General features: G+C 48.2%; 1 protein-coding gene and 1 long non-coding RNA gene across 2 annotated transcripts in view; both read left to right on the forward strand.

Moving 5' to 3' along the window:
• CR1 (complement C3b/C4b receptor 1 (Knops blood group)) overlaps positions 1 to 24,047 on the forward strand; it is an 89,479-nt gene that overhangs the window by 52,908 nt on the left and 12,524 nt on the right. Inside the window, exons 45-83 of the mRNA XM_056361864.1 lie at positions 75 to 257; positions 930 to 1,112; positions 1,281 to 1,460; positions 1,654 to 1,836; positions 2,492 to 2,674; positions 2,843 to 3,022; positions 3,216 to 3,398; positions 3,677 to 3,901; positions 4,200 to 4,391; positions 4,643 to 4,742; positions 5,108 to 5,193; positions 6,156 to 6,350; positions 6,740 to 6,919; positions 7,047 to 7,238; positions 7,403 to 7,502; positions 7,673 to 7,758; positions 8,198 to 8,530; positions 8,779 to 8,961; positions 9,310 to 9,489; positions 10,212 to 10,394; positions 10,546 to 10,728; positions 10,910 to 11,092; positions 11,700 to 11,891; positions 12,066 to 12,165; positions 12,855 to 12,946; positions 13,178 to 13,372; positions 13,679 to 13,861; positions 14,055 to 14,237; positions 14,760 to 14,942; positions 15,166 to 15,357; positions 15,609 to 15,708; positions 16,282 to 16,367; positions 17,125 to 17,304; positions 17,733 to 17,780; positions 17,933 to 18,115; positions 18,881 to 19,063; positions 19,371 to 19,550; positions 21,592 to 21,621; positions 23,603 to 23,965. Of these exons, the coding sequence (XP_056217839.1) occupies positions 75 to 257; positions 930 to 1,112; positions 1,281 to 1,460; positions 1,654 to 1,836; positions 2,492 to 2,674; positions 2,843 to 3,022; positions 3,216 to 3,398; positions 3,677 to 3,901; positions 4,200 to 4,391; positions 4,643 to 4,742; positions 5,108 to 5,193; positions 6,156 to 6,350; positions 6,740 to 6,919; positions 7,047 to 7,238; positions 7,403 to 7,502; positions 7,673 to 7,758; positions 8,198 to 8,530; positions 8,779 to 8,961; positions 9,310 to 9,489; positions 10,212 to 10,394; positions 10,546 to 10,728; positions 10,910 to 11,092; positions 11,700 to 11,891; positions 12,066 to 12,165; positions 12,855 to 12,946; positions 13,178 to 13,372; positions 13,679 to 13,861; positions 14,055 to 14,237; positions 14,760 to 14,942; positions 15,166 to 15,357; positions 15,609 to 15,708; positions 16,282 to 16,367; positions 17,125 to 17,304; positions 17,733 to 17,780; positions 17,933 to 18,115; positions 18,881 to 19,063; positions 19,371 to 19,550; positions 21,592 to 21,621; positions 23,603 to 23,965 (6,549 nt within the window). The remainder of the gene's footprint in view (positions 1 to 74; positions 258 to 929; positions 1,113 to 1,280; positions 1,461 to 1,653; positions 1,837 to 2,491; positions 2,675 to 2,842; positions 3,023 to 3,215; positions 3,399 to 3,676; positions 3,902 to 4,199; positions 4,392 to 4,642; positions 4,743 to 5,107; positions 5,194 to 6,155; positions 6,351 to 6,739; positions 6,920 to 7,046; positions 7,239 to 7,402; positions 7,503 to 7,672; positions 7,759 to 8,197; positions 8,531 to 8,778; positions 8,962 to 9,309; positions 9,490 to 10,211; positions 10,395 to 10,545; positions 10,729 to 10,909; positions 11,093 to 11,699; positions 11,892 to 12,065; positions 12,166 to 12,854; positions 12,947 to 13,177; positions 13,373 to 13,678; positions 13,862 to 14,054; positions 14,238 to 14,759; positions 14,943 to 15,165; positions 15,358 to 15,608; positions 15,709 to 16,281; positions 16,368 to 17,124; positions 17,305 to 17,732; positions 17,781 to 17,932; positions 18,116 to 18,880; positions 19,064 to 19,370; positions 19,551 to 21,591; positions 21,622 to 23,602; positions 23,966 to 24,047) is intronic.
• On the forward strand, positions 21,363 to 23,350 carry LOC130159765 (uncharacterized). The gene is made up of 2 exons (XR_008825841.1): positions 21,363 to 22,185; positions 22,870 to 23,350. It is a non-coding gene; the product is annotated as an uncharacterized LOC130159765 (long non-coding RNA).

Raw genomic sequence — 24,047 nt, forward strand, 5'->3', positions numbered from 1 at the left:
AACACACGACCACCACAGGCAGGAACAGCTTGAGAGCTGTGTAGGTAAACGTTTTATTTCTCTCCCTTTTCCAGCTACCCGATGCCCGTTCCCACACATCCAACGTGGGAAGAGAGTACCCACTACTCGCCCTTTCTACAGGACTGGGGACACCGTAAGCTTCGTGTGCAACACAGGGTATACCTTGCAGGGCTCCCACACAAGCACGTGCCAAGCCAACTTCACATGGAGCCCACCTCTGCCAGTGTGCATGAAGGGCAAGTGTCCCAGCGTGGTGCCAAGCTCCTCTTGTGTCCTCTCAAGTTCAGTGGGAAAGCAGAGCTGGGATGCGTCTGTCCTCCTCGCTTCTCTTCTCAAACCAAAGTGCTGCCAGCTTGGCTCTGAGGGACACAAATGGCTTGGGAGAAGTGATCTGGGGTGGGACACGGGGATGGCTGCAGCCTGCCCTGTCTTGGGCTCTGAGCGGGATGGGGAGAAGTTAACCCTGGGGCTGAGCTGCTCTGTAGCAGGAGGCTGTAAACTCCCCAGCACGGTCAGCAGCCAGAGGCCAGCTGTGCCCAGGGGGATTTCTGTCACTCCACTTCTGGTCAGATGTGGGACATTTTCATCTTCCTCCTGGAACGGGAAGTAATCATAACTTCTCGCTGTTCTTGCTGCTTCCATGCCCACATGCACCTTCTGCCAAATCCCATGATGTGCCTGTCAGCTCTCCTGTCGGGACTGTCATTATTAATAGTCATTTCCTCCAGCTGCAATGCAACTGTAATCTTAATGCTGCTGTACCTTTGGTTAAGTAACACTTCGGTCCAGCAAATGGAACAAAGACCGAACAGAGCTCAGGACATTACCCTGGTATTACCCAAACATTCCCAGTAGCACCCAAAATGGCAAAGACCTGACTCATAGGGGAATTTCTTTTTCTTTTCCAGAGGTGATGTGCCCTCGGCCACCGAACATTGCCAACGGGCTGCACAGTGGACAGACTTTGAACAAGTTTTCCCGGGGACTGACGATATACTATGGCTGCAAGGATGGCTACGAGCTGGTCGGGAACATGTCCATCTACTGCATGGAGGCAGGGTTGTGGAGCCGGCCCCTGCCCCGCTGTGAAGGTGGGTGGATGCTTCATTGCTCGCTGTGGGGCTGGCGGAAAGGATACTGGATGTCCCGTAGGAACAGTGCAGACAGGCTTACAGCGGTGGGGAGAAGGGAGAGGGCTGTGTGTGCAAGATCTGGCCCATGCATTGAAGTTTAAAGGATGCTGTCCACGTTCCCCACAGCAATCGGCTGTGAGATACCTGAGGTGCAGAACGGGAAGATCTATGGGCTGCAGAGCACCTACAAAGCTGGGGAGACTCTTCACTTTGACTGCATCTCTGGTTATGCCACAGACGGCAGCTATGAGACTCAGTGCCAGCCTGGGGGGACCTGGAATCCACCGGTGCCCACCTGTGAGAAGGGTGAGTGCAGGTGCCCGCTGCTTCCCCAAGGGTAGCCCTGCCCGGCCGGGTGCTCCTTGCAGCAGGAACAGCGTGTGCAGGCAGAGCCGCCCCTGGGATGGGCTTTAACCCATCAGTGCAGCATCGCACCAACTCCCTTCCCCTTGCGTGTTGCTCTCTTGCTGACTTAGGACCTTCTGTCTCCCTCTTGCAGTCCGACCATGCCCTCCACCTCTGGAAATCACCAATGGAAATCACAGTGGCCAGGGCAAATCAGTTTTTACTGCAGGAATGCGTGTAACATACACCTGCAACCCCAGCTACCACCTGGTTGGAAATCCTGTTGTGTTTTGCAGAGCATCAGGGAACTGGAGCCAGCCCAGCCCTCGCTGTGAAGGTATGTCTGTGGTCTGTCCCCTCAGGTGAGAAGCTGCTAGTGTGGCTTTGAGCACAGGGGAATCCCTGACGGGTTGCCACTGAGACCTTCAGTGAGGGATTAAATTCACCTTTAATGAAGTATACAGTTTTATAATATGTAAGGAATACGCTTACATCCCTGAATCCAGAGCTAGGTGTTTCTGTAACTGTGGCTGCATGGGCCATAACTCTTGTGCTGGGGCTGGATGCTGGTGACCCCACAGTACATATCCAGGAACTGGCACATTACCTGATGTGAGATCCAGTGCAAAGGGGTGTCCAGAGCCAGCTCCCTCCTCCCAGTGCTCCAGCAGCTGCCCGGCTGCAGCACACCCAGGGAGAACCAGCTGGTGACAGCGCAGGTGAGCAGGCAGGGGCATGGCGTGTGACACAGCCTTCGGGGGCAGACCAGCTGGATTTGTATGAATCAATTCAACGTTCTTTGTACAGAAAAGTCAGTGGAGAGACAGGGCACCCAAAGGCTGGCTGTCAGGGCAGAGCCGGCAGTACCTGAGGTGCGAGTCCTCTGCCCTTCGCCTTTCCCCATGTCTGATGTGCAGGAGGTGTCAGCTGAGCTGTCTCTCAGGCATTGGTTGTCCCAGACACTCTCATGGGCTTTTCCTCTCCCCCTCCAGAGGTGATGTGCCCTCGGCCACCGAACATTGCCAACGGGCTGCACAGTGGACAGACTTTGAACAAGTTTTCCCGGGGATTGACGATATACTATGGCTGCAAGGATGGCTACGAGCTGGTCGGGAACATGTCCATCTACTGCATGGAGGCAGGGGTGTGGAGCCAGCCCCTGCCCCGCTGCGAAGGTGGGTGGATGCTTCATTGCTCGCTGTGGGGCTGGCGGAAAGGATACTGGATGTCCCGTAGGAACAGTGCAGACAGGCTTACAGCGGTGGGGAGAAGGGAGAGGGCTGTGTGTGCAAGATCTGGCCCATGCATTGAAGTTTAAAGGATGCTGTCCACGTTCCCCACAGCAATCGGCTGTGAGATACCTGAGGTGCAGAACGGGAAGATCTATGGGCTGCAGAGCACCTACAAAGCTGGGGAGACTCTTCACTTTGACTGCATCTCTGGTTATGCCACAGACGGCAGCTATGAGACTCAGTGCCAGCCTGGGGGGACCTGGAATCCACCGGTGCCCACCTGTGAGAAGGGTGAGTGCAGGTGCCCGCTGCTTCCCCAAGGGTAGCCCTGCCCGGCCGGGTGCTCCTTGCAGCAGGAACAGCGTGTGCAGGCAGAGCCGCCCCTGGGATGGGCTTTAACCCATCAGTGCAGCATCGCACCAACTCCCTTCCCCTTGCGTGTTGCTCTCTTGCTGACTTAGGACCTTCTGTCTCCCTCTTGCAGTCCGACCATGCCCCATGCCTCCAAGGCTCCACAATGGAAATCACAACGGCCAGGGCAAAGCTTTTTTTTCTGCAGGAATGCATGTAACATACACCTGCGATCCTGGCTACTACCTGGTTGGAAATCCTGTTGTGTTTTGCAAAGCATCAGGGAACTGGAGCCAGCCCAGCCCTCGCTGTGAAGGTGTGTCTGTGGTCTGTCCCCTCGGGTGAGAAGCTCTTAGTGTGGCTCTGAGCACAGGGGAGACCCTGACCGTTGCAACCAGATCCTCAGAGAAGGTTAATCCCATGTAAAGTGTTGCATGGTACAAATTAATGTCAGGCCCTTCTGTTGTGAAGGCGGGGGTGGGGAGGTTTACGTAGATGTCAAGTTGTTGTTGCAATATTAACAGCCTGTGCGTTTTTTGTTTTGTTTCGTTCCGACTCCTTTTGCCCATCACTTCTGCACATCACCATTTCCAGTGACTGTCTGCATAAATCCAGATGTACAGAACGGAAGGCAGATTGGTGGTCAAGGACTTATCTCTGCACCTGGGCAAATGGTGACATTTCAGTGTCATGATGGCTACAGCCTGCAAGGCAGTGCTGAAGTCTTCTGCCAGGAGGATGGCAGCTGGGACCCTCCTGCTCCCATCTGCAATAGAATGCACCGTTACCTGGAGTTCTCAAACAGGCCGAAACTTCCAGGTAAACGGTGACATAGCTGCCTTGAGGTACACTACTATTTTCTGTCCCCTAACCCTGTTATAAAAATGTGGTGAAACCCTCTGAGTGGAAGATTTAAGTATATCCTGGGAATAAGAACCAGATCCTCTGGAATCCTTTGGGAAAATAGGTTGTGTTTGTTTAATGATGGCTACATTAATCAAAATAAATGATTTTGCAAAGCAAACCAAACGCCTTTCCTCATAACTGTGTTCTTTCTGTGCTTGCACCCGGCATGCCTGTCCTGCCTGATTCTCACGTCTGTTTTCTTTTTTAATAGGTGGTTGTGGTGCTCCTACAAGGTTACACTTTGCTGAGCTAAATGAGGAGCACAAAAATGAGATTGATTTTTCTGTTGGGAAGACTGTGCAATACACTTGCCGACCTGGATATGCTAAACACCCAGGAATGTCACCTACTATTACATGCCTTGAGAGCGGAGTGTGGTCAGAAGCACTAGAGTTCTGTAAAAGTGAATAGCTCCTTGATTTGGTGTCCGTTGTTCAAGAAGGAATAGGCGCTAGGTTCTGTCCATGCTGCAAAAACCTTAACCTTATTCTGGTGGTCAAATAGTATGTGACTAGTAAAGCCATGTAACTTTATGCTGTTTGAAACCCATTTGGGGGGTAACTGGAAATGTGGACAGATGACTGGAGTAATAGTTGCATCTGTTGTGCCATGGTATAGACAGAAACATAAAATGAGGGTTTTCTTCTCCCCCAGGAAAACAATGCAATCATCCTGGTGAACCTGTGAATGGGAAAATTGTTTTCCTAACAGATCTCCTGTTTGGGTCAACAGTGTTCTACAGCTGTGAAGAAGGGTAAGTCCTGGTTTTGGCTATTGCTTAAAACAGCAGGGAGAGACATTTTCGGTAAGTCTCCCCTTTTTCCTCCTATTCATTCACTCCCAATAAATAGATATATTAATAGATGTATTAATAATAAATTGATTCTATACAGAAGCCACTGTACGGAGTTCTGTACCTATATAACACATAAGGTGTTCGCTATCTTATGTTTACATGTATATAGTGTGAAACGGGTCAGGCAGAGCGAGGAAGGGAACTTCTTCAGGGCCACAGCTTTGCTGCCAGCAGGGCTGCTCAGACTGTCCGAGGCGGTTGGAAGGTGATAGTAACTCAGACTGACATGACCTGGGATGAATGTTCAATCCTTTTAACACCAGGCACAGGTTAATTGGACGATCCAGCAGACAATGTGGGATTTTTGGTGGACGTGTTGAATGGAGTGGTGACATTCCCACTTGTCAGCGTAAGTAGCTTACGACGCCGGGGGTGTGCATGGATTCGGTAAATATTTTCCAGCAGAGACTGCCAAATCTGTCCAATCAAAGCTTTCACGGGGAATTTCTCTGCTCTGTGGGCATGAAAAATATCAGAAGGTTTTGAAGTCGTACAAACATGTTCTGGGAAAAGGTACAAGGTCTCAAAGCTTAATGGATTGTAGAAAGCAATGCCTCAGCTGGAGCTTTTTCAGCAGTACTTAGGTGTCCTGTCTCTAACATCACAAGCCTGTTGCAGGAGAGGAAGGGAAACATTCAGCTTAAGGGTTGTTACTGTTAGACTCAGAGAGAGCAAGGCTCACCCCTAAGGAGGGGCAAAGCTCTTTGGGAGGGCCAGAAGTGGAATCCCAAAGTCCCAAACTGCGGGCTTTCTCTTTCACTCCAAGTACAGACAACTGGTGTGTACCCAGAGAGCTGCTGTGCTGCACCTCAGCAATCACACCTGGGTGTTTCTCTGCTGATTTATTAGTGTTGCTGATTAGGTGACAGTTTTGTGATGAAGAAAGAAACATTTACTGGCACATTCTGGGATTTTAAAGCATATTACAGATTCTCCAGGTATGTGTTAACCTAAGGTGACATACAGATTGCTGCCTGTGCGTGCCTTTGCACTGTGTGCAGCTGAAAAATCAGGATTATACACAGGCAATGCAAAATAGATATTGCCTTTTTTATTTCTTAAACAGTGGAGAAGATAAAGCATCTAAGTGTTTCCTTCATAGAGGTTTGTCTTACTGGTCTGCTTTCTAACGGTCATAGAAATTGCTGGCCAGGGAGATGGGATCCAGCTGCCTACAAGGCCTCACCGAGAAGGTCACATCATTGCAGTTACTCTGTCTCTAGGACGGGTGTTTATGCGCCACAGGCTGAGGGATTTCAAGTACTTTGGTGCTGCTTTTGAATTTAGAAGCCTTGTTCTGCACCTCCGCAGGTATCCCCTGTAAGCCACCTCCGGACATTCCCAATGGGAAGCACACAGGCAGGCTGCTGGATGAATTCCACTATGGCACATCTGTAACATACACCTGCAACCCTGGGTACCCGCTGCACGGAGAGCCCTCCATCTACTGCACCACCCAGGATGGGAAAAACGGCGTGTGGAGTGGGCCCCCCCCGCAGTGCGGAGGTAGAGTTGTGTGTGCACACGCAAAAACTCCGATGCAATCCTCTCGGCTCTACTGCTTCATATTCAGAAAGGCTAGGAAACCTCCAGACAATTGCACTCCTTGCCTGAGTGCCTGCTAGGGCAGGATTTGCGAGGGCTGATTTGCAGCTGAGGCCAGGCAGAGGGGAGGAGGCTGGAGGGCCACCCCACCGCCTCCAGCATTTCCAGCCTCACCTTTCAGCTTGAGTCTCTCCTTCAACGTTTGACTTCGCTGGATGCAGGCAGTACATCATCTAAGGCAAAATTATTTTCAGGCTTGTGTCTTAAAGGGCATTGCAACCCTAAGTGGCTTTGCAGCTGCACAGGCACTGTTTAAGTGCCTGTTTTGAGGACCGGCACTTCTTTTCCAGAGGCAAGATGTCCTGTCCCGCAGGTCCGCAATGGGCGAGTAGTGTCTCCTAGGACTACCTACACACACAAGGACACCGTTGCCTTTGAGTGTGAGCCAGGCTATGTTCTACGAGGCCACAGAGTGGTACGATGCCAACTAAATAACACCTGGGAGCCACCTGTACCAGTCTGCGAGCAGGGCAAGTGTTCAAACAGTGCTCGGAAAGTTAACCTTCCCCCTGCTCTCCCTTAACCTTCTCCCTGCTCTCCCAAATCTGCTTGGTTTTGACTCCTTTAACAACTGGGCTGGCTTATCTTTCTTGGTAGATGGCTGCAATGCACCTACCAGACTGATGTTTGCTGAGCTGAAGAAGCCATACAGCAACCAGACTGTCTTTCCCGTGGGGAGGACGGTGGAATACGTGTGCCGGCCTGGGTACGCCCGGCACCCAGGGATGCCGCCAGTCATTACATGCCTCAGGAATCGGACGTGGTCTGTGGCACTGGAGTTCTGTAAAAGTAAGTCCTGCAAGTGCTAAAAATCCTGAAGTGTCAGGCTTGGCTGGATTTCCACATTTTTCTAGCTTTATGAGTTTCCTTATGCAGTTTGGTCTGTGTTAGCATCCCTGGCTGGGATGTGAGTGAGCAGCGGAGGGTTAACGGTGGCTGGCATTCCCTTCTAGGGAAACAATGTGCTAACCCAGGGGATCCGGAGAATGGCAGAGCTGTTGTCCTGACAGACCTCCTCTTCGGGTCCAAAGTTAATTACACTTGTAACAAAGGGTGAGTTTGCAACTAGCTGAATTCAAGTGCCAAGTGAGTGAAGCAGATTTTCAGCTTTACATGAAGGAAGCTATGTCCCAAGTCAGAATCCTTGGCTGCCTCTTACAAGGGTTGTAAAGAAATCTCAAGTCCCTTAATGTAAATTAATAAATCCTTCTGTGTGACTCCAGGTACAAGTTGGTTGGAGGTTCTCAGAGGACATGCGAGGTATCTGGTGCACATGTCTCATGGAGTGGTGATGCTCCTGTCTGCCAAAGTAAGTAGGCCACAACAAAAGGTCCTTGGAGATGGCTTGGAAGAGAGTGGCACATCTTTCAACACAAAGATTTTATTGCAACAAATTTGTCAAGTCACTGTATGTGTAAAATCTTCCCTTTTTCTTTTCATTCTGTTTTGGTTTTGGATGCTTCTGAACATGTTTCCAAAGGTCTTTTATTTATCCTGGTCTGAACTGGGAAAACCATTAACATTTTAAACTCTCTGTTACTGGGATAAGTATTTCTCACCGGTCATGTAGGAATGGTGTGGTCAGTCTCTCTCTGCATGTGTCACCAATGGTTATGGAAAGGGAGGTAAGAATTGTCCCACCACCTCCAGACATGGGCAGCAAGGAAGTGATTCACAGGAGGGCACAAGTTTTCCTTCCCACATATGATTTTTTTTTTTCCATACAAGGTTTGTCTCTGGATAATTTGGGTCACTGTGTCCAGAAAGCATCACTGCTGAGATGGGTTCATCCCCGTCGGTTCCCTTCCTGGGAAGCGTGTGTGTCCTGCAGACCCCAGGCGCTGCTGCAGCAATGATGCTAAAAGCCACCTTGTACGCACCCGCAGGCATCGTCTGCGATCCTCCTCCGGACATCCCCCACGGGAGACACAGTGGGCACCTGATGGACACATTCTCCTACGCGGACGTGGTCGTCTACACCTGCGACTCGGGCCACTTGCTGGCTGGGGAGTCCTCCATCTTCTGCACCACGGCAGATGGGGAGCACGGCGTGTGGAGCGGGCCGCCGCCGCAGTGCGGAGGTAGGGCTCTGCCGTGCGTGGGCGTCATCCCCACTGGAGACGTTTGCTTGTGAGTGGCAGAAGGACTGATTGTGGTTGCAGTGGGGGCTGCACCCACGGATAGGAAGACACATAACATGACAGACATTTCTTCAAATAACTTAATCGGATTAATTGTCTTCTGCCTTTGGTTTTTGAAGATTGAGTTTTTCAATATTTTTTTCTTGTCCTGTCCATATTTCTCATCTGCCTTTCCTTCTCCTTTGCAGAGGTGAGATGTCCTCCCCCTCCAGGCATCGCCAATGGGAAGCACAGTGGCCAGCTCTCGGACACCCACCTCCCAGGCTCGACTGTGCAGTACAGCTGCAGGGACGGCTACTCCCTCGTTGGGAACGCTTCCATTAGCTGTACAGCTGAGGGAATGTGGAGCCGGCCCCAGCCCCGATGTGAAGGTGTGTTTGTGTTGGCTTTTTTTATCTTTCCTTGGGCCCTGTCTTCCTTCTTGGCTCTTGGTCTCATCGCTACAGACCAGATCTCCAGTGAGAGGCAGAGCCCAAAGGTCCCACAGGCAGGAGCAGCTCCATCTGCCTCTGTGGACTTCTCTTTCTGTCCTCAGTAAGGGCAGACTCTCAGGAGCAGGTGAATAATGGTATTTTGTGTAAGCATAAGAGTCAATAATGTTGATATGCCCATGACAGTGATGGCAAAGTTCAGCAGCAGGTACTGCCCTTGGTCACTGTCCCTCCACACCCAGGATGGGCTTCATACCCCCAGCAGTGCCTCGTGCTCTTCACTTCCAGCAACCGGCTGCAAAAGACCAGAGATCGAGAATGGAAGAACGTCTGGGCTGGAGACCATGTACAGGCTCGCAGACATCGTTGTCTTCGAATGTGATTTTGGTTATGCCTTGAAGGGCTCTCAAGAGTCTCAGTGCCAGTTTGGGGGCACATGGGACCCTCCTGTCCCCATCTGTGAAAAGAGTAAGTGTAAATGAGGTGGTGGGTGGTAGCTGATTCCTTCTGAACCACTGTGTGAGTGCACCTGGCAGGGTGCAACTGCCTCACACTGGAGGTAAAGAGGCCACTCTCCAGGACTGGAAGGGACAAACACACACATATCTGTCGTCCTGTCTGGATAATCCCCATTCAGGCATCGGAACAGGCTGCCCGGGGAAGTGGTGGAGTCACCATCCCTGGAGGTATTTCAAAGACATGTAGATGTGGCATGTAGGGACATGGTTTAGTGGTGGAATTGCAGTGTGAGGTGAATGGTTGGGCTCAATGATCCTAAAGGCCTTTTCCAACCTAAACAATTCTATGATTCAGACCCTTGTTCTGTAGGGCTTTCATCTCTTTAAATGGATCCACAGAGAAACAGTGAGTCAGGCTGGTGTCTGATCTTGTTTACAACCCAGAAGGGACAGAGCAAACTCTTAGGACCACAGATAGAAACTAACCACTGTAAATGCCTAAACAGGGAGAGATGATCATTCTTGATGTCAATAAGCTCAAAAAACATGAAGGCTGGAAGGTAAGTGAGGGTAGGATGGAAACATAGTTCAAACAGTGACAGCCCTAGTTATTTGGGAAAAGTTAATGGGAAAGACAGACAGAAAGAAAGAAGTTAAAAGGCTGCCTTACCCCACAGTTGGTGTTTGTGGCACCAGCTCTTCACCAGTTATGACTTTTCCCCCTCCTTGTAGTGCTGCAGTGTCCTTCCCCTCCAAATATCAAAAATGGCCAGCATGACAGCAAGGATGTGAAAGTGTTCATTCCTGGAACATCAGTGAAGTACTACTGTGACCCGGGGTATGTCCTCACTGGGAAAACAACCGTTTCTTGTTTGACATCTGGAACCTGGAGCATCCCTTACCCCCGCTGTGAAGGTGAGCTGTCAGTGCTGTTACTCACAGTGAGAAGGGCGACCATTGTGGTCGCACAGCCTTCCCTGGATTTTGACCTTGCAAAAACAAAAGGGGAAACCCCAGCTCTGTCAGCCGCTTCCCTAGCCCATGCTCTGCTGCTTTTCACTTCCAGTGATCACCTGCACAAGCCCCAGCATGCAGGATGGAGAAGTGGCTGGAGGAAAGAGAGCTGTGTACCATCCTGGGGCCAGCATCACCTTCCAGTGCCACCCGGGCTACATGCTGCAGGGCAGCCATGAAGCCAAGTGCCAGCCCGATGGCCGTTGGGTGCCTGCTGTCCCCACCTGCAAGCCAGGTGAGCATGGGCACATGGTGGTTTAGAAGGAGGATGCTTAGGGCCATTCTTGCCCTGGAGGGGCCCTGAGGTCATGCTCTCTGCCTCACTGACATTGCTTCAGGTGCAACAGTCTTGCCATGTTAGCTGTGCTCTGTTGGCAAAATCACTAAAATGCCATTCTCTGCTCCTGCCCTGTTAGTGCTGCCTTGTCCTGCACCTCCCACCATCGCCCATGCCACACACAGCGCAGAGCTTGGGGCAAACTTCACCAGCGGCATGTCCGTGAACTACAGCTGCCAGCCCGGCTTCTCCCTCTTCGGAGACCCCTCTGTCTGGTGCACGGCCTCGGGGAGCTGGAGCCGCCCGTACCCACGCTGCACAGGTGGGGCCAGCTGCAGCTCCCCGTGCACCCGTGGCTGGCTGAGCATCCGTCCCGTGCTCGGCTGACCCTGGAGCAGGCAAACCTGCCAACCTGCAGCATTGGCATGGGGAGGGGGGAGGTGAACCCACACACCCAAAGACCCCCCTGGGTCTAAGTGTGCTTCCAGCACATGCAGGAGCTATGTGCATTTTGGTGGCATTGGGAATAACCTAGTGAACTGCTAAAGCCCATGGTTTCCTGCAAGGAGACAATCTTGAGTGTTCTGATTTCTGAAGTGGCAAATTCTGCACTCTACAGCCTGAAGACGACACGCTGCACCAGTGTAGGATGTGCAGAGTGGAAACATGAAACTAGCTAAACTGTTTGTTGGTTTGGTTTTTTTGGGGGGTGGGGGTGGCTGTTTTAGTCTACTTTTTTTTTAAGAGCATATAAATTAGGTGTGTGTCTCTCTATGTAAAGTAAGAGTTTATGTAAGCAAACGTCAGAATACATAGAAGAGATATTAATACCTTGGGGTTTGTAACAGTGCCTACCAATGTACTTGTTTCTCTTTAGCTGCATTTCACAGCCAGGACATATTCTTCATGTGCATTTTGTTCCTTGGCAGCTGGCTGTGGGACACCAACAACGTTATTGTTTGCTGAGTTAAACAAGGAACATAAAAATCAGACTGAGTTTCCTGTTGGGAAGACTGTGAAGTACACTTGTAGGCCTGGATATGTGAAACATCCACAAATATCACCAACTATTACGTGTCTTGAAAATCAAACATGGTCTGAAGCCCAGGAGTTTTGCAAGCGTATGTTTTGCAGATACTTCTAGTTTGTTTAAATTTCAGTGTGATGAATGAAGCCTTGTCATTCTTCTTTTCAGTTCCCTCCTTTATGGGGTTTGCGAAAACTCTTAGAATTAGTGGCCCTTTTCTTATAGCATTGAGTTAAAGAAGCTTAAAATCAGGTCTTTTTTTACCCAGGGAGAAAGTGTGATCATCCAGGAGAACCAGAGAACGGCAGAGTTATCATTACAACAGATCTCTTCTTCGGATCAACAGTGAATTACACCTGCAATGAAGGGTGAGCCCCAGCCAAGCTCCTGCTCCTCACTGAGATGAAATCAGCAATGCTTCTGCTCTCCCTGCAACCCGTGGGCAATGCATGTCTCCCCAGAGAGACCAGGGGTTGTGGCTCTGAGCTCAGAGCACACCGGCATTGCCTGCAGAAGGTGATGCTGGAGGAGAAACTGGAGTTCTCAGGTGCTAAGAGAAAACAGAAATCATCCAAATGATCAGGGAAAACCTCAGCATCCTTTGGGTAGTTTAAAAAGTTTGGGCACTAAAGCAATTCTCATATTCACAATGGTCTATTTCTAGTCTGATTTCTAGTCCAAATATTTGGACCAAGAATTTGGAGAAGGGGATTTATTTATAATTTTTTAAGTGCCAATTAGAGGGCATGACTACCTGAGTCTGGTTCTGTGGAGCATATGAGGTGAAAAGGGGTTTCATTTTGGAAGCTCTGGCTTAAACCAGCAATTTAAGTGGACATTTCTAGAGGGCAGAAGGAAGAGGAGAAGGCATGACAGCTCCCTGAGGCTGCCTGTGCCAGCTGAGGGGACCTGGGGGGGAAGTTCCCCACATGAGCTAAGGTTCAGCGCTCTAAAATGGCAGTATTAGACAACAACTAAGGTAATACTTGGTGGCTGTGGGAGATGCAATGTTCAACGACAGTCCTGTAGTGACAAAAGTGACTTTGTTTGACCCCAGGCACAGGCTGGTGGGAGTGTCCCAGCGGCACTGTGTGATTTCAAGCTCTGGGCCACGAGTGAGGTGGAGCGGCGATGTTCCCGTCTGCCAGAGTAAGTACATTGGGTTAGGAGCTGAACAGACTGGTACGAAACCAAACACGGCACAAAGTGACGCAGATCGGTGCTTTCCTTGGGAAAGATCTTCCAAGGCAAAGACAAAAAGCATCACTGCTGAGATGGGTTCATCCCCGTCGGTTCCCTTCCTGGGAAGCGTGTGTGTCCTGCAGACCCCAGGCGCTGCTGCAGCAATGATGCTAAAAGCCACCTTGTACGCACCCGCAGGCATCGTCTGCGATCCTCCTCCGGACATCCCCCACGGGAGACACAGTGGGCACCTGATGGACACATTCTCCTACGCGGACGTGGTCGTCTACACCTGCGACTCGGGCCACTTGCTGGCTGGGGAGTCCTCCATCTTCTGCACCACGGCAGACGGGGAGCACGGCGTGTGGAGCGGGCCGCCGCCGCAGTGCGGAGGTAGGGCTCTGCCGTGCGTGGGCGTCATCCCCGCCGGCAAGGCTGCAGGCAGGGCAAGGTGCACACAGGGACGTACAGCAGTCCTGGGGATGAATGCACAGAAATAAATGCTCCAAAGTTGAGAGAGCTGAAGCATCTGGATAGACTGGCAGTGAGCAGCAGCCGAGGGATGCCTGTCTGAGACTTCCCTGTCTCACAGGCTGGCAGCTCAGCTGCAATATTCCTTTGATCCAAGTCATTCATTTTTCCATAATCCTCTTCTTTTCTCACTAGTGACATGACTATGGTTTTGCCCTCTCCCCCCAGTCTCGCAGTGCTCTCACCCTCCAGCCGTCACCAATGGAAAGCACAGTGGCCAAGCCACAACAGTTTTCGTCAGCGGCATGTCTGTGAGCTACACCTGTGATCCTGGCTACGTTCTTGTTGGAGAGGCACAGCTTAACTGTACTTCTTCTGGAGCTTGGAGTGTCCCTGCCCCTCAGTGCGAAGGTGCATTCACCTGCCTTTGTCACTTGTGGATATGCCAGTGATACAAAGGGATTACGGGAGGAAAGAAGGGGAGAAAAGTGAAAATCCACATGCATGTACTTAGACTCAGTTGTCTAGTGCTAAATAGGAAAACAAACCAGACAACCCATATGCTCATTCATCCTGTTCTCAGTGAAGATTTCCTTCCCTGTAGGGCGGCTGTGTCCCTCCCCATCACCAATTGACCACGGCCAGCATGATGGCAAGGATGTGAAAGTGTTCGTCCCTGGAAAGTCTGTAAATTACAGCTGTGACCCTGGCTATTCTCTTATTGGCAAAACAGCTCTATACTGTACGGTCAATGGAACCTGGAGCATCCCTTATCCCCGGTGCGAAGGTAAGCTGTGAATGGTGTTGCCCATAGTGAAAAGGGGGACCATCACAGTCACACGTCTTTCCTGAATTTTCATAGGATCACAGAACCATTAAATAGTTTGGGTTGGAAGGGACCTGACAGACCACCTAATTCCCACCCCCTGCCACAGGCAGGGACACCTGCCACCAGCCCAGGTTGCTCCCAGCCCCGTCCAACCTGGTCCTGAACCCTTCCAGGGATGGGGCACCCACAGAGGCTCTGGGCACCCTGTGCCAGCACCTCACCGCCCTCACAGCAAAGAATTTCCTCCTGATATCTCATCTAAATCTCCCCTCTTTCAGTTTAAAGCCATTCTCCCTTGTCCTGTCACTACACACCCTTGTAAAAAGTCCCTCTCCAGCTTTTTTGTTGGCCCCTTTAGGTACTGGAAGCTGCTCTAGGGTCTCCCCGGAGCCTTCTCTGCTCCAGGCTTTGTGCGTGCATCCTTCCTGCATGCTACGTGTCCATGCCTCTTTGTCATTTTGTTTTGTCCTCTCTCTTTAGTGCTGCAATGCCCTTCACCTCCAAATATTGAAAAAGGAAATCACAACAGCCAGGACATGGAAGTTTTCACTACTGGAATGGTTGTAAATTACAGCTGTGACCCTGGCTACAGCCTCCTGGGAGAGGCATCAATTTACTGCACTGACTCGGGAAACTGGAGCCTCCCTCTTCCCCGGTGTGCAGGTACACAGTGGTTCCAAGATGGGACTTGTGGACAGTCTTGGGATTTCTGCCATTGAAAGCCTGTAGGACTTGTCCTTTCCTTTACTGTTTCCAACATTTTGAATCCTTCAGTCCTTCCCCTTTGTTTTCAGTTTTGCTTGTAAACTCACATCTATGCATACTCAACATACATTTTAAAACAACTTTGTTTATTTGATATCCCCTGTGTTTGCTTTCCTGATAGGTGGCTGTGGTGCACCTCCAAACTTAACCTTTGCTGAGCTAACTGAAGAATACAAAAATCTGATGGAGTTTCGTGTTGGGGACACTGTGCGATACAGATGCCAGCTGGGATACATGAGTCACCTTGGAGTACCCCCGACTCTGACTTGCCTCAAAAACCACACGTGGTCTGAAGCGCTAGAGTTCTGTAAAAGTGAATAGCTCAATCAGTTTGGTGTTGGTTGTTGAAAATAGTCTAAGTTACATTTGTGGGTTTCCTAAAGCAATTCTTTAAAACATGATTCATACATGGCTTCACTAGTCACATAATTTGGGCAGCTATTGGTCTTTTTAAAATCACATCTTTATTGGTGTCTGAATGTGGACAGATCCTTAAGATACCTTCTCATAGTGCATTACAAAACTGCAAGAGAGGAGTTTAAACTCAGCCTTGTTCTTTCCCAGGGAAGCAATGTAAATACCCAGAAACACCAAAGAATGGCAGAGTTGTTGTTCTGACAGATCTCCTTTTTGAGTCAACGGTGAGCTACACGTGTGAAGAAGGGTGAGTCCCACGCTGCCTTTGCTGACTCCATTTCTGAGCTTGGTGTTGGGCAACTTACAGTAGAAGGTCACAGCCCGCTCCTCTGCATGGCCGTTCTCCAACAGCAAGCCAGAATTTGTATTTTGGTTCTGGTTATGCCATAGTTACCTGCTCGGGAAAGGGAGAAGCGTCTCTCATTTTTCCCTGATTTCCCTGAGCTCAACAGATTATTTTGCAAACTTCAGTTTCAGCCTGCCTTCTCAGACAGCCACCCAGCAGGAGCTGAGAGTGCAAGCAAGCATGTGCCACAAGGATGCTCCAGCAGTTTGGAAATCACTTGCGTCCAAGTCCTGATTTAGCACCTGACCAATCTAACCCAGAATAATTTGGGATCATTGCTGTTCTTCTTGGATCTAGGAAGAAGGAACTTGGTGTCCTTCCTTCCCATGTGTCAAACCAACAGAAACACCTCAGTGACCAGCCAGAATGAGGAGGCTGCAGATGGACACCTCTGGGAGTAGTGTCAGAATGGGAGTACAAAATCCAAGCTGAATGACTCGGTACCAACTGATATTTCTTTCTTTGTAACTCCAGGCATCGACTGGTTGGACAGTCTCACAGGCGATGTGAGATTTTTGGACCAGATGTTGCATGGAGTGGCGTTCTTCCCATTTGTCAGAGTAAGTAGGTCACCACTAGACCTGGCCCAGAATTGCCAAATTAAGTCCTTGAAATTAAAAAGTGGCCTTTCCTTAAAATAAATAGAACCTTGAGAAATAAGATTTTTTTTAAAGCCTAATATGCTTCTAGGATTGTTTTGTTTTGCTTGGTTGGATGGTTTCTTCTAAAAATCTTCCAGATGGTAGCTTTTGATCTTTCACAGTTAGGTAGACTGAAGAGTTGTGAGATGCCTGCAGGGGTGTGTCCCTTTTCTTTCATAAACATGAATAATGAATTAAGGAACAAATGTGTCTTGCAGTAGAAGAGTGGGTTATTAAGTAAAATTGAACTGGGATCTTCCAAATACTGTACTGTGACCCAAACCACAAGGCTGTTTTGCAGGGTTTGATCACTGCAATTAGTCTTCCCTTCAGACGTAATTGCTTTGGAAGGCATAAACTTGGTATAGTAAAGCAGTCATGAGAATGACTAAAAGGACTTCAGGATTTCTACACCATTTAATATATTTATTGGAATGTATTTGCATTATTCTGTTTATAGGCACAAAACTATGTTTTTATATAGAATAATGTGGTAAACCTATGGTACCTGTAGGAACTGAAAAGCCCTCAGTTCTTGAAATTATTTTCCTGTGAGGCTCCAAGTACTGCCTGTGAAACTCCTCTGAGCAGTGGCACATCAATGATGGACTTTATATATGCATCAATTACAGCACACATATAGCTCCCTCTTTGAGATAATGAATTTATTTTTCAGAGGTGGTATGTCCAGTCCCAGAGATCCAGAATGGGAGAGTATCTGCTCTTAAAAATCACTACACATACAAAGATACTGTTAGCTTTAAGTGTCGTAAAGGCTTCACCTTGCGAGGCCGTCGCACATCCCAGTGCCAAGCAGATGAAACGTGGGATCCACCCATACCAGTCTGTGAGCAGGGTAAGTGTCAGCACTCTCACTTGTTAGCACTGCAGATTCCTCCCCTACTGGTCCTACCCACTCACTGAAGCCAAAGTTAGCTTTACTTTTCCTGTTCGCTCCAACTACTTTAAGGAGAAAACAGAAATTGTTTCCTTTATTTATGCCTCTCTTCTCACACAGGAGATGACCCAGGTTTTGGGTAATGCTGTAAGTATAAGCAAGATTTGCACTTTTCTCACCCTACTTGTTGCAATCAATAATCCACATTCTCTTCATTTCCTGAAAGTGAAAATTGGTAGTTTGAAAATTTGGTGGTTTGAAAGCAGGACACTGACTATCAGAGGGGAGTGAACTTTTCGCTGGAAATGTAAAGGCAGGATGAGGGAAAGTTGTGTATTGTATTTGCTCAATCAATATATATTTTAAACTCTTAATGCTGCATCTAGATGGAGTGGCAGAGCACTATCATCATCCCGATACCAAACCAAAACCAGGTAGGTTAAAAGATTTCCTGAACACTAACTCGTCCTCCCAACTTGACCTGCTTTTTGCAGGGAAGAGGGGTAATTGCACTTTTTTACTGTCTTCTTATCACCTTTTTTACAATTGAACATCACCTTCTCACCCTCTCCCTTTTCACTTTCAGTAGTGAAGTGTCTGCCTCCTCCAAGCATTCCTAACGGGGAACACAGCAGTCGTTTCTCAGACACTTTTGATGTAGGAGCTCTTGTGCGCTACCGCTGCAAACACGGCTTCTCTCTCATTGGGAATAAGTCTGTTCGTTGCACAACAGACGGAGTCTGGAGCCATCCGACTCCTCGCTGTGAAGGTATGTTTGTGCTCTTTCCACTGAACCGTCTCAGCTTTCTAAATGTATTCAGCATGTAGTGATATTTGCCTAAGGACTTGCTGAAACAAGCTGTTGCTTCAATAAACTCCACCGCTAAAAAAAGAATGAGGTCTCTGTGGACTCTACCCCACTCAAGTTTTGCAGTCTGAAGGGTTCTTTATACTCTCACTTCACAGTTGGCTGTGTGAGCCCAAGAGTCGGGAATGAAAAAGCAATCTGAGAGACTCTCTGTAGGCCTGGAGACATCATCACAATTGAATGCAGCATTGCTAATGTCCCAAAAGACCTCCACAAGTCCCAGTCCCAGCCTAGGGACGCATGGGATCCTCCACTCCTCCTCTGTGAAAGAGGAAAGCATGTGTTATCTCTTCCGTGGGTGGCTATCCTTTTTGACCTTCTCACTCTTGGTACTGTGTTGTAAGATGTTTAGGAGGTGAGCGGAATCCGGAGTCTAGTTGTTCAGAACTGAAGATCCATCTGTCCTAATTTTTCCCATTCTTATTGCTGCAGTATCTGGTGCCTCAGTTTCTCAGTGTGAATGTCTTAAAAATGAGCTGAGGCCAGCTTTGCCAGCCATAAGGAATGTGTATAAATGTTGTAATAAGATGGTCTTATAATGGAAATTCCACACTTGTATATATGAACTAACCACTCTTCTTATCTGACATACCATGAGAGATGATGGTGAAGTTTCCCGTCTTGCCTCTATGAGCTCTGTTTTGATCAGCACATCTCTCTTTTTAGTGCTGCGCTGTTCCAAGCCTACAGGTATCGCCCATGGGTCTTTCAGTGGCCCGGCAAAAGCGGTTTTCACTCCTGGAACATCTGTAAGCTACATCTGTGAGCCCGGCTTCTCTCTCATTGGGACAGCATCCATTTCTTGCACACAATCTGGAGCCTGGAGCCATCCTCCTCCGGTCTGTCAAGGTGTGTTTTTGTTGCAGAGAGCTAAGAAGAAAGGACATTTAACATGACTTGCCTTAGGGAAAGGTTTGTATAAGAACAAAATCTGAGACTTTTACTACAGAATGTGTGATAAAAACACGATCAAGTTTATACCCACTTCCAAAGCCTGATGGAGTTACAGGGTTACAAAATCAGTTTGTTGAGCCTAGGTGAAGAAATTAAAAGGGAACAATCAAAGCTGCAAAAGGTAGGGTGCCTTTGCTACCCTCTGGCAGTCCTTCAGGATCCTGATGCCAACACTGTTGTTTGTATCTCCCTGACTTTCCAGTTGTGAAGTGTCTCCATCCTCCAAACATCACCAACGGGAAGCTCAAAGCCAACATCTCAGACACTTTTTCCTACGGAGCATCTGTATCCTACAGCTGCAACCCTGGTTATTCACTTGTTGGGAATGCTTTCATCAACTGCACAGTGTCAGGAGCCTGGAGCCAGCCTCCTCAGTGCAAAGGTGTGTTTGTGCTTAATTTGCTCATGTTGTTTGGAATTCGTGGTGGCAGAATCAGAAGTGGGCTGAGGAGACATGCAGCCACGCTGACATACATTCTTTACTTTGGAAAAAATCAGATCTTCAGAGAGACATATGGAACAAAATCTAAGCAGGAAAATCTCCTGCAGCTAACACTGAATTCCATCCCCTTATTTTGCTTGGGAACCATAGTTCCCTTTCTATCATAGTTAGGCAGTCTTGATCTGTTAATTATGAATTTATGTACTCTTTGGGAAGAGTATGATATTATCATAAAGAAGCAGGATGGGAACCTCACACTAACAGTCAGAAAGATATGAGTACAATAGAGGCAATTCTGAAAGGCAGTTATAACTCTTGTATGTTTTCCATTTCTGGTCTTGTTGCCACAAATGAGTTGTGTAATAATTTCCCTCCATTAAAAGCTTTTCATTTTTAGTAAAAGAGTAGCAACTTTTCCCCTTTCCTTTCCTTCCCTTCCCTTTTTGTGTCTCTCACTCCCCAGTTATCACTAACAGGAATCGGGGAAGTGATTAGTTCACAGGAGTTGCCTCTGATGGGTGTTTTGTAGGTTAAGTGTCAGCCTGACTATTACTCCCTTCTCGAAAAATGCCTCTGTATCTGTGACTTGGCACTTCTGTGTAGCTCACTGGGAAGGTCAGTCCTCAGGCAAAGCTGACCAGAGGTGATTTCATGAATGTCACAAGATTCCTAGTGTGAGTGTTCCTGCGTGGAAAACTGGACATTCACTGGAATAAATTCATTACTACACAGGGAACTTCCTTGGTGGAGTTGTACTCACCTCAGTGACTCAAGAGTTGAAAGTGCTTGGGTAACAATGAGAGGAAATAACGTACCAAATGCTTATTTACATAAGTCAGAAGCTCTTTAAAGGAAGCAGTCTCACAGAAAACCTCTCCCTGCCATTCCACATTCTCATGGTTTTGAAGTGTCTTTAGCAACTATTATATGTGATAGCAAAAATAAATACTAAAAAAAACCCCATAAAACAAAGGGTAAAAGTCACATGTTGACCTCACCCCTTTGGTCTCCACTGAGAAACTTCTTCAGAATTCTTGGGCTTGGACTGTCAAAGGTGAGTAGATGCTTAAATTGAAGCAACTGACTCACTTCACTGAACTCAGTAGTGTAAGTATCTTAGACGGCTGGACTATTTAATAAATTAATTCTTGATAAATAATATGGCTGGTGACATCTTTGAAAGGCAAGGGACTTCTACAGACTAGAAGTGGGTTATAGACAGTTGATTATAAAGCTCCCACAGAATCCTTCACTGCTACACCTTTCTTCTCCAAACTTTTGTTAGCCCAGCATCAGAAAAATCTCTCTGGAAGGCTTCTCCCAAGGTATCCCCTACTGCACACAATTTTCCATCTGCCGTATCAGTGTGGAGTAGCTGATCCGTACAAATATTCACTGTGGGAACGCAACACCCACCCTCTTCTGCAGCCACAAAGAAAGGATAAGAATTATTTCCTGGTTACATTCAGAAAGAATTCAAGAACAATATCTTAACCCACAGTTGTATTTCTCAAATTTTATGTTCCCTCTCATTAAATGTCCTTTTTTTGTAACTTCTGATTTCAGAGATGGGATGTATATTCCCAGTAGTTCAAGGTGTAAAGAAAGCCACAAAAGGAAATACTTATCGCTCTGGGACTAACATCACTCTTGAATGTGATGATGGTTACACTTTGGAAGGCATCGGTCAGATTCAGTGCCAAGAGGACTTCAGCTGGGACCCTCCTGTACCCACCTGTAAACTGAGTGAGTGAAATATGCATGAAGCAAAGATCAAACGGAAACATGCAAAAGCATTTCAAACATGCAAATGTTCTTTCTGTATTAAAAAAGGAAAGTATATAATGGTGTGGCTTTGAAGAGATCCTGTATTGTAGGCCTTAGCAGTGAAAGTTTTAGCAATAAAGTGGTTATCTACAATTCAGAAACACCGTATTTTGCTAGAATAGTTCGCTCATTTTTCGTTTTCTCTTCCTTTCAGCATCACGCAAGTCTGGTTCAGTAGGCCTAGGTAAGTAGCTTAGAAACGTTTTTGTGGCCAGGTTTTCAGCTTTACACAGTGGTCTTAGTGGCACCATTTCCCTCTGCTTACTTCAAAGATATGCCTCATTATGTCTTGTGCTGACAACAGTGAGAATAATATGTACTCTTCTCTCTCAGGAGCTGCAGCTGCAGGAATCCTGCTTGTTCTGGGGGCAGGCATTGCCTGGAAAATTATTTCTAAGCAGAAGGAAGGGTAAGCAGTCTGCTGGATGTTCATCCATGTCCTTTGTTGACATGTCTCAAGTTTTATACACTTTATAAACCTGGAATATTTGCCTGAATATGCCTGGGCCTTGTAATTCTGTATCTTCAGCTCACACTTGCAAACTGTACAAGACACAGCAACCTGGAATCAATGGTGTGGTTGTTTTATTTCAAGGCGCTCTTCCTTAGAGAAAACCAACATGAGTGTTCTTTTACAAACCAATACAGTTCACTAATTCCTTCTTTTTCACTTAGCTATTATAATACATACGAAAACCACAGTTATGAAAACCCTCTGAACCAGACGTATTCATGTCTTCCATAGAAGGTATGGATTTATGTTCCTCAACATAAAGTATCAGTTAAGAGCTGCAAACTTGACTAGAAAACTTCTTCCCCTGAATCTTCTAATAAGACGCTTTGTTTTGCTGGATGGAAGAGATTATTTTAAACATACTGGTTTTTTAAACATTCTATTTTTCTTTCTGACACCACCCTCAATGTGTTTCCTTTTCCATAATCTGAATATAGACGGTCTTCATGGGTCAGACTTCCAGACTATGCCTTGCTTCTAACATAAAGCTGCTTTTGTTTTGTAAGGATTATGGCAGAGCTTGCTCTCTAGAAAGCTACCTTAACAGCAGTAGTGTCAGAAAAGGACACTGAACTGTGCCTTTGGGGTTTTTTGCTTGCTTTTACACTAACTGCAATGTCATTTTTACCTGCAGGTGAATCTACGTTCTATCTTTCTGTGCTGAATCTATTGCAGATAATGATAAATTTTCAGTTAGCAGCACTCTGAATGTCATCAGTTTTGTCTACAAAATGGCACCTGTAAACACTAGCTCTTTTGTTTTTTATTTTTATAAAGGCTGGTTTTAGACAATTCCTCTTTTAAAACTATTGCAGAAATTCTCTTCCTCCCTCTCTGAGTTACAATGTAATCGCTAGGCATCTGTGTGAAAACAGGAAAAGTCTTAATTTTGACACCGGGCTGTCATCTTTTTCCTAGGCTGGGCATCTGTGCCGCCACTAACCAGGCATTATACTCATTCTCCACATATAGCTGCTGCAGGTTGCATGGAAGCATCGCTCATGCTGAGACTGAAATTCTGTGAAAAAGGCACTTTACAGTAAACTCAGCATTAATGCTCCTTCTGCTCCCACTGATTGATGCAAGGATCTAACAAAGCTCAAACTGCACGGAGTAAAGATGCTGCCTGAGGGACTTCTCTATGCTGCTGCCATCTGAGGAACATTTCCTTTCTTTATTTGCAAACCCTGTTATAAGCAAGATCCACAGAAGCATTCCTATGCATTCATGGAAGTCACAATTTGTTAAACCAAAGACTGTCTTAACAGCAACTGTGTTCACTTCTGCCCTGCCACATCATGGGACGCTGCTGTGTTTTCTTCCAGGAATGCTGATTTGTGGTGTTCCTCTATGGATGCTTAACCTAATAAAAGCTGAACGTGGGCCAGTAATTGCCTTAGGTTTTGTCTCTCCTTTTGTGTCCGCCTAGAGTTTTGAGTCTTTTTTTTAACACTGCTCTGCTAACACTCGGATTGCCTGTCAAAGCAGCAGCCCTGCACACGGCTGCTCATCCTGGGCAGGCACACAGGCGCCTTTATTTTTAATTTGCCTTTGTTGGCGTTCAAATGTGTTTAATCTGGGCAACTAAACATGTTTTGAAGATTTTCTTCTCTGCCGGCGTTGCGGGCGGCTCTCTGGGGGCTCTGCTCAGGAAAGGGCCCGCACCCCTCGGGCGGGGGCCTCTCCTCGGGCCGGCGCCGCCCCGCACGCCCCGACCCCTCCGCCGCGCAGGCAAACCCAGCCTCAAGCCAAAGGCTGCGGAAGAGGCGGCGGCCCCACCGCCGCCACCCCGCCCTTCCCGAGGGGCAGAGCGGCCCCGCCATGGCGACCGCGGCGGAGGGAAGGGGCGGGCCGCGCCTGCGCCCCAGCCCCGCGCTGCGTCTGCGCTGTGGCCCGAGCGAGGGGCGCGGAGCGGGCGCTCCCGCTGGGGCCGTCGCGGTCATGGCGCCGCCACGCCGCCCAGGCCTGCTGCTGGTGCTGGTGCTGCCGTGGCTCGGTGGAACGCGGGCTCAGGGTGAGGAGCGGGCGCTGGCTCCCCCCGGCCCGCCGTGGCGGGGGAACGGCCGGTGCGGGGCGTGAGATGAAGGGCTGGTGGG

The sequence above is a fragment of the Falco biarmicus genome, chromosome 16 (assembly GCF_023638135.1).
Source record: "Falco biarmicus isolate bFalBia1 chromosome 16, bFalBia1.pri, whole genome shotgun sequence".
In the NCBI taxonomy this organism is placed as follows: domain Eukaryota; kingdom Metazoa; phylum Chordata; class Aves; order Falconiformes; family Falconidae; genus Falco; species Falco biarmicus.